The 18,382-nt window shown below is 50.7% G+C and overlaps 1 protein-coding gene and 1 non-coding gene across 12 annotated transcripts in view; both read right to left on the bottom strand.

Moving 5' to 3' along the window:
- The window catches only part of OTUD5 (OTU deubiquitinase 5), a 36,104-nt gene extending 19,787 nt beyond the window's left edge, over positions 1 to 16,317 (bottom strand). For 3 of the 11 annotated variants that reach the window (XM_030933776.1, XM_030933775.1, XM_030933774.1), the window contains exons 1-4: positions 14,948 to 16,315; positions 13,448 to 13,535; positions 12,606 to 12,679; positions 2,285 to 2,378 (exon numbers count right to left, since the gene is read on the bottom strand). In XM_030933776.1, the coding sequence (XP_030789636.1) occupies positions 2,285 to 2,378; positions 12,606 to 12,679; positions 13,448 to 13,535; positions 14,948 to 15,541 (850 nt within the window). In that variant the 5' untranslated portion in view covers positions 15,542 to 16,315. Of the gene's footprint in view, positions 1 to 2,284; positions 2,379 to 12,605; positions 12,680 to 13,447; positions 13,536 to 14,947 lie in introns of all 11 variants that reach the window. The other 8 variants (XM_030933772.1, XM_030933771.1, XM_010362582.2 and 5 more) reach the window with 6 other exon arrangements.
- Positions 16,318 to 17,113: 796 nt separating this feature from the next.
- On the bottom strand, positions 17,114 to 17,220 carry LOC115898836. Its single transcript, XR_004058501.1, has one exon. It is a non-coding gene; the product is annotated as a U6 spliceosomal RNA (small nuclear RNA).
- Positions 17,221 to 18,382: the final 1,162 nt, after the last annotated feature.

Genomic DNA, 18,382 nt, shown 5'->3' on the forward strand with positions numbered 1-18,382 from the left:
TCCCCTTCCCAGGCACATGTATTATGCACTCTGCACCAAGGAAACCTCCAGATAAGGTCTAGAGACTAGGGGCCATGTACTTCGGGGGAGAGGCCACAGGACTTCTGAGGTTTTACAGAGAAAAGCCAAAGGCAGCCCAGTCAGGGGAAATGTGTAGCCATAGTGCCGATAAGGAAAGGCCTTCAACCTGCTGTGGTCAACTCTTCCTGTAAGTAGAGGCCCCTTATACTGAAGGCCCCAGTGGGAGGAAGGGTCGGGAGTATTTGGGGAGAAGAGCTAGATACACAGATTCCCACACACACACACACACACAAATACCGCTCTTGATACGAGTTACTACAAGCCAGGTAGCCCCAAGAGTCGGGGATATTTGGGGAGAACAGCTAAATACACACACACACACACACACACACACACACACACACACACACAGCTCTTGATATGAGTTACTACACAAGCCAGGTCCTTACTAGCCAGCCCTGAGGCTTACCCTCAATGACTGCCCAAGACTCAGATGCCTGCTGTATTCTCTGATCCTAACTCCACCAGCAACCCTGCTTACCTCACATCCAGCCTGAGGTCTGGACACAGGGCCTCGCAACTAACAGGTCCCCACCTATTCTTTCTTTGCCTTTCTTTTGTCCAAGATGCCCTGAAACCCAGCTCTTCCTCTGGGAAACATCCCAGGAAAAACACAAACTTGAGACAGAGGGGTAGGAGGTGTAAGTTTTTTCCCAGTCCAACAGAGCCCACTGCCTGAGCCTCGTCTACTTGGCAGAATACAGAGGAGACCACTCACTCCACCCTTTCAAAAAACACATGTGACTCTGAGGCACCACTGAAAACAGCATCTGGGTTTTACAAATGCTACTGTTCCATGAGGGTCTACTATATGTGTCAGGCACTAAAGGGATTTACCAAAGCAACTTCATTAAATCGTTACATTAGGGTCTTTTAGCCCCATTTTATAGATGAAGAAACGGCCTCAGGAAAGAAGAGCTGCTTGCCTAAGGTCATACCAAGAAAATCAGTGGTGCAGCCAGGGATGGAGCCTGAAACACTCCAGCCCACCAGTAGACATGGGGGTTACCCACAGACAGAGAGAATAGCAGACCAAGAAGGAACTCAAAGAGGCATTGAGAATCAACACCATTTCCCAGACGGTAAGACCAAGGCCAAGTGTCACAGCAGTTATGAGTCAGGGCCAGAACTAGAAGGTAGGTCTTCTGACTCCCAGCTCAAAGCTCCTATCAGAGGACACTTTTCCTTGGTAGGTATCAGAGCACTAAAGGGAGGATCAGGTCACATTCCCAGGTTCCCCTTCACCCTAGCACAGGGCCTCACAACTACCTGTGGGGTCACAGATTCAGAGCCAAAATGGCCTCAAAGATCCAGCTCAGACTGGATAACAGATGGTATTAAGGCATTATTAATTCGGTTAGGTGCAGTAATGGCATTTTGATTATGTTAAAAAGAAAAGAGTAAGTCTGCATCTGTCAGAGAAACATACAGAAATATTTACGAATAAAATGATCCAATGTCGGGGTTTTGCTTTAAAAATACTCTTCTTTCAGGGGAGTGAGAAAGAGTGGGTGGGATAGTGATGAAACAAGGCTGGCCACGTGTTGACTATTTTGAAGCTGGATGATGGGTACATGAGGGTTCATCATTCTACTTTTATGTAAGTTGAAAAAAAAAATTCTATGACATAAGAAATTTGTAAAGATCTAGTTTGATAGCCCCCATATACACAAATTGAGGAACAGAGACCCGCAACACACCAGAGATGGGATCTGGGTATAAACCTAGGGGTCATACAGCCAGGGTGGCAGCAGTGTGCTATGGTTAAGAGCATGGGCCTCAGACTAATCTAATGCAGACACTGAATCCCAACTCTACCACTTATTATTTTACTCCAGACAAGTCACCCACCATCTCTGAGCCACTTTTCTCATCTGACAAATGGAAGCAACAATAGTCCCTACACTCACCTAGCTCAGGGGGGAATCAAAGAGGTTTCCTGTAGCACCTGACAGACCAATGTGTCCCAAAGGATATTATTTTCTTTATCACTCTTCTTGCTGTTATTATTCATATTAATCTTGCACCACTACAACGTCTCAAGACCCACGGCTAGAGATCAGATACCAACTTGAGGCTGGAGCCTGGAGTCCCTAAAAGATTAGCTAGCTCTGCCTCAACCCTGTCTCAGGGGCTATTCCTGATAACTGGGACACAGCTTAGGGGCAGCCCTAGGCCCTTAAGGACTAAGGCAGAGACTCACCTACAGCCCGGAAGAGACAGGCGCCATCCTCCTTCATCTGCTTGATGATGAAGCCCTTCTTGTCTCGTAGGGCCTTTTCAAACCAATGCTCCTGCTGGAGGGAAGAGGTGGGGGTCAGCAACAGGGAAAACCTATACTCCATCCCCAGGGCCCCGACCTCAAGCTCCCAAGAGGCCTAGGTCATTGACAGAGAGGACGCTGGCCAAGGTAAAGTTCTCAGCCCTGTTTGACCACTCCATGCACGTGAAGTAGGAGACTCTTCTAGGGAATCAGTTGCTGAATGAAACTAAGACTTGCTTCCAAAAGGGTCCCAGGTCCCCTGAGAACAGTGGCCCCATCTGCCTTATGACTTTTGCCGACCTTGCAGGGCCTGGCCCAGGGAGCCACATTGCCCCAGGCAGCCAGAGACTCAGACCCAGCAAGTGCCTGGGTGGAGAATGTGGCTCTACCTCAAGGAATTTCATCTAGGAAAGGTGGTGAAGAGGGAGTAACTGGCAAGAGCCTAGATCCTGAACCTGACCAAGGGCTAGAGGATTCCAAGATATGCTGTAGGCTGGGCGCGGTGGCTCACGCCTGTAATCCCAGCACTCTGGGAGGCCGAGGTGGGTTGATCACCTGAGGTCGGGAATTTGAGACCAGCCTGACCAACATGGAGAAACCCCGTCTCTAATAAAAATACAAAATTGGCCGGGTGTGGTGGTGCATGCCTGTAATCCCAGCTACTCGGGAGGCTGAGGCGGAAGAATCACTTGAACCCAGGAGGCAAGAGGTCGCAGTGAGCCGAGATCACGCCATTGCACTCCAGCCTGGGCAACGAGAGCGAAACTCCATCTCAAAAAAAAAAAAAAAAAAGATATACTCTAGAAGGCAAAAGTGTGCAAACAATATTCTCATCTGTGACTGAACACATTTAACAGATAGATATCTACACACATATACTATATGTATGTATACAAACACACATACAAAAAATTGGGAAAGCTAGACAGCAAAATATTATCCCTAAGTCCTGGTGTTATCAGCGATTTTATTGCACTTTCCTTTTATAAAGGTACACTAAACCCAAAAAGCTTTGAAAATCAAAAGCCTTTATCTAATTCATCTGGCATCATAATCTGACCAGAACTGACAAGAATCTATCCCACTTGGGGTGAATATTCAAATATTTCAATGCAGAAAACATACAGGTGTTTGACTATGAGGTGCTACCTCAGACCCTGCTGGAAGTGTTATGTAATACAAAGTATACACACCAGGTGAGTTTCATAAATTCTGAATTTTTCCTAAATTCCAAAGCACATCTGGCACCGTGAAGGTTCAACTTAAATGAACCTGTACAAATGCATGTTTTTGGATTAAAAAAAATAATGACCACATAACCTCTTAAAACAATTTTCATTTCAAAACAAAACCAACCAGAAGCAGCAGACCTTTCCTGGGCCTCTTACGCCCTCTGCTGGCTACCAGAAGCAGCCAGCCTGACCCAGCAACAGGGCTGCAAACTACAGGATCCCAAGCCTGCTCCTTGGGAACACAGGCCTGCCCAGGAATTTATAGGATCTGGGGTATTAGAGACCAGACATAGGGGCCCACCTGTCCATAAGGCCATTTTTCCCCAGCTCAGGCAAGGGGTGGAATCCATCCCCTAGGAAAGCCAGAGGAGAAGCATCTCCGGCAAAATTGTAAGCACAAGGTTTGGAAGGCAAGAGCTCTGGATTCCAACCCCAGCTTTGTCACAAACTTGCTGTCCGATATCAGTCTCAGTTTCCTATGGAATGGGGGATATGTTGATCTACCGGACAGAGCTGTCAAGAGGTTCAGAGGAGTTTCAGGACCTAAAGAAGCTTTGTAAATAACGTACCATATACTGGGGGGAGTTGTCGCCAATCACAGAAGGGGAAGAGATCAGCACGGAGATTATGTACAACTGAGAGGACCTCAGCAAATCCTAGGTGAGTAGCAGGACAGGAGGGGAGGAAGAGGTGACAAGGGAATACCCGGCCAGCCCCATCATCAGGGCCCATACCCCAGGAAGATGTGGCTGGATTTCTAGAGATGACAAAGGCACCTGGAAGCCCTTAATGAGCTTCCATGCACAGCACAAGGACTTCTGTTTGTGCACAACATTCCAGTGGTCCAGGTGGCCCTCCTTGCCCCCAAGCCTGTGGATTAACACACTCCAGCCAATTATGGCCAAGTCCATCCTGGCCACACAGGGTCAGCCATCTCCCAGAGTCATGGGCCTGCCCCAGCCAGGGGTCTCCAGCAGGGATGGTGCAACCATAACTATAGTCCCAAACCTGACACAAGAATGGGTTCTTAAAAAAGAACACAGAAACTTCCTGCCTTTGGAGAGAGGGGGAAAAGAGAGGAGAAAAGGAGGTCAAACAGGAGAGGGGCTCCTACTTATCCATCTAAGAAAGATTTACCCGGTAGCTACTAAGTAAGATACCGGGCTGGGCAGTGAGGACAGTGAAATGAATCAGACTTAGTCTCCACTCCTGATAAGCTCACAATCTACTTAGCAGAGGGGCAGGGAAACAGGTAACCACCACAAGGTATGAACAAGGCTGTGAAAAATGTAAATACCAGGTGTTGTGAAACAGAAAGAGGCTGGGCACGGTGGCTCACGCCTGTAATCCCAGCACTTTGTGAGGCCGAGGCAGGTGGATCACTTGAGATCAAGAGTTCAAGACCAGCCTGCCCAACATGGTGAAACCCCGTTTCTACTAAAAAATACTAAAAAATTAGCTGGGCATGGTGGTGCACGCCTGTAATCCCAGCTAATCAGGAGGCTGAGAGAGGAGAATCGCTTGAACCTGGGAGGCAGAGGTTGCAGTGAGCCGGCAACCGGCCACTGCACTCTAGCCTAGGCAACAGAGCGAGACTCTGCCTCTGCCTCAAAAAAAAAAAAAAAGAAGAAAAGAAACACAGTCATTGGGTCAGGCGTGGTGGTTCACACCTGTAAATCCAGCACTTTGGGAGGCCGAGGTGGGCGGATCACCTGAGGCTAGGAGTTTGAGACCAGCCTGACCAACATGGAGAAACCCCGTCTCTACTAAAAAATACAAAATTAGCTGGGCGTGGTGGTGAATGCCTGCAATCCCAGCTACTCAGGAGGCTGAGGCAAGAGAATCGCTTGAACCCGGAAGGTGGAGGTTGCAGTGAGCTGAGATCACACCATTGCATTCCAGCCTGGGCAATAAGAGCGAAACTCCACCTCAAAAAAAAAAAAAAAAAAGAAAGAAACAGTCATTAAGGCTAGCACCTGAGAGGAGGTGCCACCTGACCAAAGGATTAAAACACCCAGACCTCCAAAAACGCTTGTTAACTGGATGAGAAATGAAGTCACTTCTGCCACAAAGTACCAGGGATGCCTGGAGCCCAGCAACGAATTCAGTAGAGCTAAAGTTCTGGGTAGTACTAGGCAGGTAAGCAAGGAGGACCAAGAAGAACGATGAACTCATATTAACTGTATACCTGCCCCATGCCAGATGCAAAGGGTGATGTGACCTCATTTAATTGTCCTGACCAAAGCCCAGGTGGCAGGAAACATTACCCTCACTTTACAAAGGCAGAAAGGAGGCCAGACATGGTGGCTCACGCCTGTAATCCCAGCATTCTGGGAGGCCAAGGCGGGTGGATCACCTGAGGTTAGGAGTTCAAGACCAGACTAGCCAACATGGCGAAGCCCAGTCTCTACTAAAAATACAAAAAATTGGCAGGGCGTGGTGGCGTGTGCCTGTAATCCCAGCTACTTGGGAGGCTGAGGCGGGAGAACTACTTGAACCCGGGAGGTGGAGGTTGCAGTGAGCCGAGATCGCACCATTGCACCCTAGCCAGCCTGGGTAACAGAGCAAGACTCTGCCTCAAAAAAACAAAAAACAAAAAAACAAAGGCAGAAAGAGAAAGGAGTTGGAGTTTGGATACCAGCAAAGCCTAGTATAGAGGCAACAGGGAAGGCCCCCATGAGCCACAGCATGGAGGACATACCTCTCAGCCCATCCATGGAATATCCTGGTTTGTCTCTAAACATGAAAGAGAACTGAATAGGCCCCTTGCACTGCAGGGTGTGGGTCCTGGGGCAGTCAAACTGGCATCCAGGCTTGGATCTAGAGGCTGGACTGCTAGCCACCCACTGACTTTGGCATCAGCAGCCTGAAGAGTTTGGGCTCTGGCCCTTTTCTTTCTCCCTTCGGGGAGAAAATGTTGCTCAGGAAGGGCTGGTAGGGGTGGGGGGTAGAGGATAGCTCAGCCATAGATAAGTTTAAGCTCCAACAATGCCCTGGTCTGAGATCATCAAGTCCAGGCTGTGAACTGTGGGAAAGTCCCTCCATATCTTTGAGCCTCCACAAAAAGGCTGAGTAAAGCTCCCTAACACCAGAGGATCCCAGGAGATAAGGCAAGATTCTGTAACCTAGAAGTCTAAAGGCCCAAGTGAAGTTGGAGCAGCAGGCTGTGGAACCCAACTGACTTAGGTTCTAATCTAGCTCCACCAATTATTAGCTATGTGATGAACTGCTCTGAGCCAGTTTTCCAATCTGTGAATGGGGATACCAAGCCTCCCAATAATAGGGATGCTGGGCAGACTCAAATATTACAGGGCTTTGCCCAGTAAGAGACCACTTAATGAGTTCCCCTCCTTTCCCCAGGAAGGAAAAAAGCCTCTCTAGTAGGCTGATTAATAGCCACGCAAAGATATCAAACCCTAACCCCCCTGGAACTTGTAAATGTTACCTTATAATGAAAAAGGTAGAGCCAGACGTGGTGGCTCATGCCTGCAATCCCAGCACTTTGGGAGGCTAAGGCAGGCGGATCACTTTGGGCTCAAGAGTTCAAGACTAGCCTAGGCAACATGACGAAATCTCATCTCTACAAAAAATACAGGCCAGGCATGGTGATTCACGCCTGTAATTGCAGCACTTTGGGAGGCCGAGGCAGGTGGATTGCCTGAGGTCAGGAGTTCGAGACCAGCCTGGCCAATATGGTGAAACCTTGTCTCTACTGAAAATACAAAAATTAGCCAGGCGTGGTACCAGGCGCCTGTAATCCCAACTACTCAGGAGGCTGAGGCAAGAGAATTGCTAGAACCTGGGAGGCGAAGGTTGCAGTGAGCCAAGATTGCACCACTGCACTCCAGCCTGGACGACAGAGCGAGACTCCATCTCAAAAACAAACAAACAAACACCAAAAATTAGCCGGGCATGGTGGCTCGCACCTGTGGTCCCAGCTACTCGGGAGGCTGAGGCTGGAGGATCACTTGAGTCCAGGAAGTGGAGGGTGCAGTGAGCGAAGATTACGCCACTGCACTCCAGCCTGCGTGACAGAGGACGGCCCTGTCTGAAAAGAAAAGAAAAGCCCGGGCACAGTGGCTCATGCCTGTAATCCCAGCACTTTGGGAGGCTGAGGCAGGTGCATCACCTGAGGTCAGGAGTTTGAAACCAGCCTGGCCAACATGGCGAAACCCCATCTCTACTAAAAACACAAAAATTAGCCGGGCGTGATGGTGGGCGCATGTAATCCCAGTTACTGAGGAGGGTAAAGCAGAATAGCTTGAACCCAGGAGGCGGAGGCTGCAGAGAGCCGAGATTGTGCCTGGGTGACAAAGCGAGACTCTGTCTCAAAAAAAAAAGAGAAAATAAAAAAAGTGTTTGCAGATGTAATTAACTTACATTATTAAATCTGGAGATGGGGGATTATCTTGGAGTATCAGGTAGGACCTAAATGCAATCACAAGTGTCCTTATAAAAGAGAGACAGAGGGAAATTCAATACAGACAGAAAAGGAAACCAAATTTACAGAGAAGGCGATGAAGATGGAAGCAGAGATTAGAATGACGCAACCATAAACCAAGGAATGTTGGCAGCCACGAGAGGCTAGAAAAGGTCTAAATTCTCCTTGAGAGCTTCCAGAAGGAGTGTGGCCCTGCCAACACTTTGATTTGGAAGCAGTGAAACTGATTTTGGTCTTCTGGCCTCCAGAATTGTGAGAGAATAAACCTCTTTTTGTTTTGTTTTGTTTTTCTTGAGATGGAGTCTCGCTCTGTCACCCATGCTGGAGTGCAGTGGTGCAATCTCAACTTACTGCACCCTCCACCCTCATTGCAACCTCCAATCCATCTCCTGGGTTCAAGCAATTCTCTGCCTCAGCCTCCCGAATAGCTGGGATTACAAGCACCCGCCACCACACCCAGCTAAATTTTCTGTTTTTAGTAGAGATGGGGTTTCACCATCTTGGCCAAGCTGGTCTTGAACTCCTGACCTCATGATCCACCCGTCTCAGCCTCTCAAAGTGCTGGGATTACAGGGGTGGGCCACCGCACCCAGCCAACTTCTGTTGTTTTAAACCACCTAGTCTGTGGTAACATTTGTCACAACAGCCACAGGAAACTAACACACCCCTCTTCTTGGTAGCACTCCTTGGTATCTGTTCCCTAGTGCCTCAAAGGTGTGAGACAACATGGCATGGATCCCACTCTGCAGGGTCCACCTGCCTACCATCCTCCAGAATAGGATGTTAGAATTAAGGCAGCAGGGGCCTCGAATCTCCCTTCTCAGCATGGGAAACTACTGACCCTGCCTATGGATGGATGAGCTGCCACTGAGGCAGGAAGGGGGCAAAAGATGGCAGCAGCAGTGGCAGTTCATGGACAGATGTCTTCCCAGAGCCCATGGCCAAGAGGTGTTTAGCATTCTGGGACTCACAGCTCTGTCCCAGCAGCCCTGGTGCCAAGACCACCCCCTCCAGCAAAGCACCCAGGAACACTAGCCTGGCTCCACAGACAAAACAGGCGAGCTGGGCACGGTGGCTCACGCTTGTAATCCCAGCACTTTGGGAGGCCGAGGTGGGTGGATCACGAAGTCAGGAGATCAAGACCACCCTGGCTAACACAGTGAAACCCCGTCTCTACTAAAAATACAAAAATATTAGCCAGGCGTGGTGGTGGGCGCCTGTAGTTCCAGCTACTCGGGAGGCTGAGGCAGGAGAATGGCGTGAACCCGGGAGGTGGAGGTTGCAGCGAGCTGAGATGGCGCCACTACACTCCATCCTGGGGGACAGAGTGAGACTCCGTCTCAAAACAAACAAACAAAAAAAAAAAAAACAAAAAAAACCACAGGCAACCCACCCAATGAGAAACATAGACACAATACTCTCTAAAGACCAACACAAGCCCTCCAGGGCAGAAGGGGAAAAGCGCAAGGCACCAACATTTGGTTAGGCCACTGAGGGCAGGAGGATTAAAAACCTCCAAGATCGCCCGGGCGTGGTGGCTCACACCTGTACCTGTAATCCCAGCACTTTGGGAGGCCAAGGCAGGCGGATCACCTGAGGTCAGGAGTTCAGGAGATCAGCTTTACCAACATGGTAAAACCCCATATATACTAAATATACAAAAATTAGCCAGGCACGGTGGCGGATGCCTGTAGTCCCAGCTACTCGGGAGGCTGAGGCAGGAGAATCACTTGAACCCAGGAGCCGGAGGTTGCAGTGAGCTGAGATTGCGCCACTGCACTCCAGCCTGGGCAGCAGAGCGAGACTCCACCTCAAAAACAAAAACAAAAACAACCCAAGATCCTGTTATTCAGTAATAGAAAGGAATGAAGTACTGATACATGCTACAACATGGATAAGCCTTTAACATATTATGCTAAGTGAAAAAAGCCACATAACAACTGCATATTCTATTATTCCATTTACATGAAACATCCAGAATAGACAAATTAATCAAGCCAGAAAGTAGATTAGTGGTTGCCAGAGGCTGGAAGGGGATGAGGAAATTGGGGGATCATGGCTAAAGAGTGCTGGATTTCTCTTTAAGGTGATGAAAATGTTCTAAAATTGACTGTAGTGATGTGATGGACGCACCGATCTGTGAATATACTAAAAGCCACTGAACTGTACACTTCAAATAGGTGAAGACCATGGTACATGAATTACATCTCATTAAACTTGTTAAAAGAAACACACCCAAGGGCTCAGCACCAGCCAAGAAGGATGCTGAACACTGCTTGAAATGTCCTACCACAACCCCCAAAGGCCAAGGGGTCCCACTTAAAACTTTCATGAAGGGTGAGGGGAGTGGGAGCAGGGAAGAGACTGTAACTTGCTTCAGAGCAGTGAGTCCAACCTCCCTCCTCACCACTACCCATTTCATGGAGGGAGAAACTAAGAACCAGAAAAGGGAACTGGCCGAAGACCACACAAAAGCTTACTGCAGAAACAGGACTCAATCCACATTGCCTGGGATTCCTGCTTTCCCACCAGCTAGCTACCCAATTCCAGTTGGGGTAAGAAGAACCCAAGAAATCAGCAGGTTCCTAGATGCCAAATGAAGGGCCTTTGCTACCAAGGATAGGTTACTAGGAGTGGACAAAGGCTCGTAGGAAGAACGAAAATGAACCTGGGGCAAACTGCCCATTCTAGGCAAGAGGAAGAACCCAGTCAAGGTCCAAGGCGAGCAAGATCAGATACACCTGGGCATGAACAAACTTTTGCAAAAAGGGCAGCTGAGGGGAGAAGTAGTTTACCTAAAGCTATAAAGCAGGTAAGGAGGAGGTGCTGAAGTCTGGAAGGTGATGAGAGAATTGAGGGATGATGGCTCAAAGCCTGCCTTGCTCCAAAGCCCCAACTCCACACACAACTCTACCTCCACACCACTATCCAACAGGCCTCCTGACAGGAAATCCCACTGAGCTTGTTCATTACAACAGGGGTGCCGACAAAAAAAGGCTGTTCATCAACCTTGAGCCTCACACAAAACAGGCTGCTTGTCCTGCCCACCAAGCTTGGATGGCTGAGAGGGAACAGAGGAGCCAGGAAGAGAGGGGAGAAACCCAGTTCCTCCTCAAAAGACTTCCACCATTCTTTGCCACCTCCAGGTCCAGAGAGCTTTGGACTGAGTTCCCTAAAATCCCAAACAACACCTCACCAGCATCTTGCCTGGCCAGTGAGGAAACTGAGGCCCAGAGCGCATAGGTAGAACCTACCCTGGTTCATCCAGCAAAGCCCTGAAAGACCCAGAGTTGGAACCCAGGCATCAACTATGGTGCCACACCCAGCTTTTTCCACCACCTCAGTTCACATGCCCCTTCTCAAAGAGCTCTGTGGGGTCTCCAAACTCAGGATGCTTACAGGCCAACCTTTTCATAGAGCAGACTCTCAGCAAGACAGCCATGCCTGGGAACCCCTGACATCACCACCCACCCAGCACCTGGACCCCACGGTGCCAAAGACTCCTAAAGGAAGTAGGGATACAAGAAAATCAGGACAAAGAGGAAGCCCAAGCAGTCAGAACCCCAGAATCACCATCCAGACTCCCTCTTAACGACACCTCTCTTCCCAAGGGATCCAACTGACCTCCAGAATACAAACACCCCTAGTGATAGTTTAGGACCAAGACTGGGGTGGCAGGAGGAATCTTCCCTCTTCTCATCCCCAAAAGTTCTCAAGTTGGACCAGGTAAGGCAGGGAAAAGAGGATCATCTTATTTGTCCCAAAAAGTGTGGGGACAGAAAGCCTCTCCTGTCATTGGGAAGGGCAGGTTTCATGAACCCACAGAACTTGATTTTCATATTTTTTTTTTAATTAATAAAGATGAGGTCGGCCGGGCGCGGTGGCTCATGCCTGTAATCCCAGCACTTTGGGAGACCGAGGCGGGCGGATCACGAGGTCAGGAGATCGAGATCATCCTGGTGAACATGGTGAAACCCTGTCTCTACTAAAAATACAAAAAAATTAGCAGGGCGTGGTGGCAGGCGCCTGTAGTCCCAGCTTCTAGGGAGGCTGAGGCAGGAGAATGGCGTGAACCCAGGAGGCGGCGGAGCTTGCAGTGCGCGGAGATCGCGCCACTGCACTCCAGCCTGGGTGACAGAGCAAGACTCTGTTTCAAAAAAAAAAAAAAAAAAAAGATGAGGTCTCACTATGTTGCCAAACAGGTCTTGAACTCCAGGGCTCAAGTGATCCTCCTGCCTCAGCCTCCCGAGTAGCTGGGACTACAGGCATGCGCCACTATGCCCGGCTTACTTCCATATTCTTATGGGGACAAGTATAAGAGAGGGACTGCAAGGGGCATAAGGAGGTGTTTTTGAGTTACCATGGCAGCACAAGATGTTCTTTCTCTCTGTTGATGGAACCAGGGATGTATGGCTCCCTGTTTCTAGAGGAGGAAAGAAACTACCCAACCAGAGGGAGAAAAAATAACTGGTCTTGACCCTTGAGTACAGATGGCTTATCGTGCCAGAATTAATGATGGGAGGAAGGGAACAAGAACAGGGAGCTCAAGACAAGGCTTGGGGCCCCTGTGAAGTACAGAAAGATTTACCTGAGCCAAGGGGAAAAGGAATGTGGGAGGAGAATTTCCCCAGAGTGGCGATGTCCCAAACCCCTTTCCTGTCCCTGGGAAGAAAAAAGCTTGTCAAAAGCAGTTCAAAACTTATTATATGATCTAGAGATGAGAAACAAGCATAGCTAGGTCAGGGAGAAACTTGGAATCGCTCCTGGTTTCAGAAGGGAGGCTCCAGACTCCATGTCCCCAGGACCTGACAATCTTCTCATAGAAAGGAGGAGGATCTTCTTGGCCCTGGCCATGAGGGAGCTCAGGATAAGGGGTTCATATGCCCCTGAAGAGCATCCAGGTCCTTCTGTCCGATGGCAGAGGATGACCTCACGTTCCTCTCTTGGTACAGAAAGGAATGCCTGGTGTGGTAGGGGGAGAGCCTCATGCCCAAGTGGGAGCCAGGCCCCAGTCCCTAAGGCAAACGATATCTTGTCCCAGAGAGGAAGCTCGGGCCCAGACTCTTTTCCTCAGAATCCTACCCTATTCATGTCCCCGAAAGGAATTGGGAGTCTGAGGCCCAAGTCCCCGAGGCAGGAAATCTTACGTCCCTAAATGACCCCTATGACTAGGGTGTATGTATGTTGTCTGAGATGAGGTGACAGTACCCTAAGGACAGGTTCAGAAATCAGGTCCTAAGGTGGGGAACAGGCCTTCGCACACCTGAGGTAGGATTCAAACCCTTGGAGGTAGACTCAGGACCCTGTTCCACAGGGATCCTTTATCCATGCCCGAAGGGAAGGGTCTCAGGGCTCAAGTGTCAGGGGAGGAGTCCTCCTGTTTCTCAGGGGTACACCTTAAGTTCCTTGAGGAGGAAGCTCAGACCTTACCTCTAGACACACAAGTCACCAGGGTATGTATGAGTCTCCCGTCCCTGAAGGAAAGCTCAAGTGTCCTTGGCACAGTGGGTCTCAGGCCCTTAAATGAAGGCAGAGAGCTGTAGGGAGGCCCCAGACATCATCTCTGGGATCCCATGTTGCCCATGTCCCCTGAGGAGTAGTCTCAGGCTCAAGTTCCCAAGGCAAGGGTTACATGTCCCTGACAAGAAGCTTAGGCCCAAAGAGGGGAGGGCCTCAAACTCCTGTTACAAAAGGGAAAATGGGATACTGTATCCCCAAGGTATGTTTCAGTCCCTTATAATTGGGGTAAAAAGGTCACATATGCTTGTGGGGTAGGGAGTCTCAGACCCCCAAAACCACTCAGACACCAGTCTTGAGAAGAAGAATCTTCTAAGGCTTCACCTTGTCTGAGACCTTTGCAGCAGGACACCACGCCCCCGAAGAGGCCTCAGACTCGGTCTCTAAAAACTTCAGTCCATAAGCAGGTGAATCTTAGGCCCTAGGATCCAACGCTGTGAGTCTTCATTTTCCTGAAGAAAGGTTCAGGCCCCTGGTGGGGGCGCTGAAGGCTCATCTCTTCTTACAAGAAGCTTAAGATCCTGAAGAGATTCAGGGCCTTGTCTCCGAAGAGGTAGGTCTCAGCCACTGATAGGAAATGCAGACCTTTGTCACTCAGAAAGCGGATGAGTCTCTTGTACTCAAGTAAAGCTGCTGGTCCTTGGGTGTTGGTTTCGGTCCCTGTCCCCAAGGGCAAGGGAATCATATCTCCCTGCGAAAAGTCTTACATCCCTGGAAAAAGCTTAGAAGATCCCTGTCCTTAAAGGGGGCATGTGTGTTTGTGTGTCAGGACCTTGATTCTACAATAAGGACTCTCAGGACCCTGAAGACAGACTTAGGACCCTTGAGGTCTCAGGTCTGGCTATTCAGTGGTCCTGTGCCATGTTACCTAGCGAAGCGGGAGAGGACTGTCCTACATGCAGAGTGTTTCAGACTCTTGAAAGGGCTTAGGCTCCTTGGGGATGTTCAGACCCGATCTCTGAGGTCTCCACCTTATTTGACTTTCCTGGAGGGGGAATCTCAAACTTCTATCCCAGAGAAAAAGAGCTCTTAAGCCACTGAACACAGACCTAGGTCTTTTGGAAGACCTGAGACTCCTGCTCACGAGGGGCGCGATCCTACCTGTCTCTTGGAGAATTCCCACCTATTGGCCCTACAAGATGAGGTCCCAAGGACTGAAATGACGACTACAGACCCTAAAAGAAGCCTTGCATCCCATCTTTAAGTCTGCCACCTTATCGTAGGTCTCTAGCCCCAAATCCCTGGAGGGGAGGAAAGAAGGCGTCTCACACCCCTACCACCAGAGAAGACTGTCAGGCCCAGTGAAAACGCCTGAATCCCTTGGGGCGATCTCAAACAGCCTTCCTTGAGTCTCTTCACAGTCTGGGGGTCCCATCTGCCGTAGCCGCCCACCCCTCATCCCGCAGCTCTTACCTGCTCGACAGTGGCAGGGTCCATAGCCTCGATGCGTGCTGCAGCCGCCTCATACTCGTCCTCACTGTTGTAGCCTGCGCCGACCTCCTCACGCTCGGGACTGCCCCCGCCAACCGCGCCAACCCCGGGAGCTTGACGTCGCCGCTTGCTGTGCCCAGGCCCGGAGCAGCAGCCGCCCACGCCTACGGCACCACCCACACCCACCACCACGCCCGCGGCACCCACACCCGCCGCCGCTGCGCCCAGCGCGTCGCCGGGACCGCCGCCGGGACCACCTGGGCCCCCGCAAGGAGGTGGAGAAGCCTGTTGTGGCCGGGGACCCGCCACTGCACCAGGGGGCACGGCCAGCGCCCAGCGATGAAGTGCGCCCGGCGGTCCTGGTAGCGGGCCTTGAGGCGGTGGCGAAGCTCGCGGACGGGCCCCCACGACGCCGGAGTCACGGTCGCGATCGCCGCCGCCCACGCCCGTGCCGCCGCCGCCCACGCCCACACCCCCGCCGCGCCGCGGCGCCGGGGGCAGCGGCCCGGGCGGCGGCGGCTCGTTGGCGGGGTCGGCGTCGGGAGGCGGCGGCTTCTTTTTGGGGAGTATAGTCATGGCTGCACCGCCGAGTACCCCCCAACAAACCCGGCGCGAGGCACGCCGGGAGAGAACCCGGATGAGGGGGCTAGTGTAGTGCGCTAGGCACGACGGGAACGGCGAAACCCGGATAAAGGGATCGCGGCACCGGTTCGAGAACCCTCGGCGGCGGCGGCGCGCGGGTCACGCCGGGAGGAGAACCCGGATGTAAAGTCCAAGATGAAGGCAGTGCGGCGAGTTTGTCGTAACCTTCTCTCCAAGTCCAGCAAATTTATTGCTACGCTTGTTCCGGCCTTCTGCTTCAAAGGAAACAGAACCAAAACAAGCACCTCTTCGCTCCGCCCCCTCGCAGGTTCTTGCACTACCGGGTGGGGCCCCGGGGCGCTGCGCACGCGCGCCAGGGCACAGCCCCGCCCCTTGCTCGGAAGTACGTGGGCAAAATCGCCGCCGCAGCCACAACAATTGCGAACACCAACCAATTGAGCAGCTGCGTGGGACCTCGACGACGCCCACGGGCCAATCACAGGCGAGTGCTCGCCCTCCGGTGCCCTCCGTCTCAAATTTCAGTCAAAGTCGACACCCTGGTTCTCAGCTTTTCTCCCCGTCGGTCCCGTCTTGCTCTTCACTTTTCTCCCCGAAGCTCTGACTCGCTGTCGTCGGTACTGCGGACGGACAGCGTGGCCTGTCCCACGTACGACAGGAAAAACACCTCCCCTCCAGGCTTCCAACTTGAACGCTGTCAGCAGGAATGACTGGAAAACATCAACACTCCCAGAGCATAGCATTCCCCTCTAGCGTCACTTCCGGTCCCACCCACCTACAAATATCCTTCCGGGGGAGGCGGACACCGCTTCACCCCGGCAACAGCCTGAGTTCTGCGGTGATTGGTTAAAAGACGCCGTCACTCGCGTCATACCGACCAACCTTGGGACAGACAAGCACCGTGGGGACAGTGGTTGTTTGGGAAACAGACACGCCTTCTCTGGCACCACAGCACTCTCGCCCTCGCGTTGACCTCCCCGGCCCTATGGCTAGTGCGCAGGCGCGGCCCAGCCTTTTTCCCCCCCCCCCGCCCCCAAATCGAGACGGGGGTCTCACTCTGTTGCCCAGGCTGGAATGCGGTGGCGTGATCATAGCTCACTGCAAACTCCAACTCCCAGGTTCAAGCGATCCTCCCGCCTCAGTCTCCCGAATAGCTGGAACCGCAAGCGCGCATCACTACGCCCGGCTAATTTTTTTTCACTTTTTTGTAGGGACGAAGTCTCGCTATGTTGCCCAGGCTGATCTCCAGCTCCTGGGCTCAAGCGATCCTCCCGCCTTGGCTTCGCAGAGTGCTGGGATTACAGGCGTGAGTCACCGCGCCTGGCCAAGCCCAGCCTTTTTCTAAAACTGAGTTTGCTTGGGTTGATCAAGGTTTATGAATCAGCTCTGTCACCAGTCAGCGTCTCGAAATGGGGTTGGCAGAATCCCTGCTATTGAGTAGCTGGAGAGCTACACGCTAATCCTAGCTCTGCCCTTCCTGTCTGATTGATCTTTGTCAGTCATTTAACTCCCACCCCGTCCTCAATTTTTTTTGTTGTTGTTGTTTACTTTTTTATAGAATGCTTCACGTATTTGCGTGTCATCCTTTCGCATAGTGCCATGCTAATCTTCTCTGTATCGTTCTAAGTTTAGTATATGTGGTGCGAAGTGAGCACCCATCCTCAATTTCTATTCTATAAATTGGCAATGATAATTCCAATCTGAGGATCAGAGATTAATGCTTCTGAAGGGCCTGGTGTTGTGCCCAGCACATAGGAAGTGTTCAATAAAGTAGTCTGCATGGTGGTGCAGTGGAAGGATCCCAGGCTTTGGAGCCAGAAAGACCTCAGTTCCAGGCACAGATGGACCATTACCAACTGTATGATCTTGAGCAAGTCATTGTGTTGCTTTTGAGATTACCCATGTGTAAAACGAGAATGATAATGCCTGCCCAGACTACCTCAGGGAATGGTTATGGGGTTCAGATGAGCTGATGAACCAAGAAGGTATTTGGAGTTCACTTCCAGTCTTAGGAGACAAGCCATACAACAGGTTGACTGAAAGAGACCATGGGAAAGCTGTTTTGAGTATAGCCTTGCCTCCCTTCAGATACTAACCCTAGTGAAGTTCTTCCCTGAAAGGTGTAAGTAATAAATGGGTTCTAAGTAGTGTTTTCTGCTCATGAGACTTAATGGGAGGAGGGGACTTTCACATTGACCAGGACTGTTGTGTTCATGGCTCTGTGCCAAATGCACATTATCACATTGAATCTTCTCATGATCATCTCACTCCAGCCCCATATATTTCACTCACTACACATCTAAACCTGAACTCAAGATAGTAATCATGGCTACCCTTCACCAAGTACTTACTATGTACCTAGCACTGAGTGCTAACAGCTTTGATGTTACCTTTACCAGGGAATAGCACTCCCATCCAGCCGTTGTCCAAGCCAGAACCTGGAGTCAACCTTGACTGCTCCCTCTTCCTCAACTCCCACATGCCTGTCAATCCCAAGTCCTGCCAATTCTACCTCCCAAATCTCTAGACTCTCCAATTCTACTGCCACTACTCTAGTCCAAGCCACTGTCCCCTACCACCTAAACTATTATAAAAGCCTCCTCCCTACTTTTCTTCCTTCCAGGACTGTTTCTCTATATCTGCTCTCCACAGCCAGAATGATCATTCTGAAACACAAACTTCATCATGACTTTTCTGTTTAAAAGCCTTTAGAAGTCCCCACTATCTTTAGGATGAAGTTCAAAATTCACGTCATAACGTCAAAGCTTTTTGTTATCTGGCCTACCTCTCCATCCTTCCTCTCCTCACAGCCCCACA

Source organism: Rhinopithecus roxellana, chromosome 7 (assembly GCF_007565055.1).
Source record: "Rhinopithecus roxellana isolate Shanxi Qingling chromosome 7, ASM756505v1, whole genome shotgun sequence".
In the NCBI taxonomy this organism is placed as follows: domain Eukaryota; kingdom Metazoa; phylum Chordata; class Mammalia; order Primates; family Cercopithecidae; genus Rhinopithecus; species Rhinopithecus roxellana.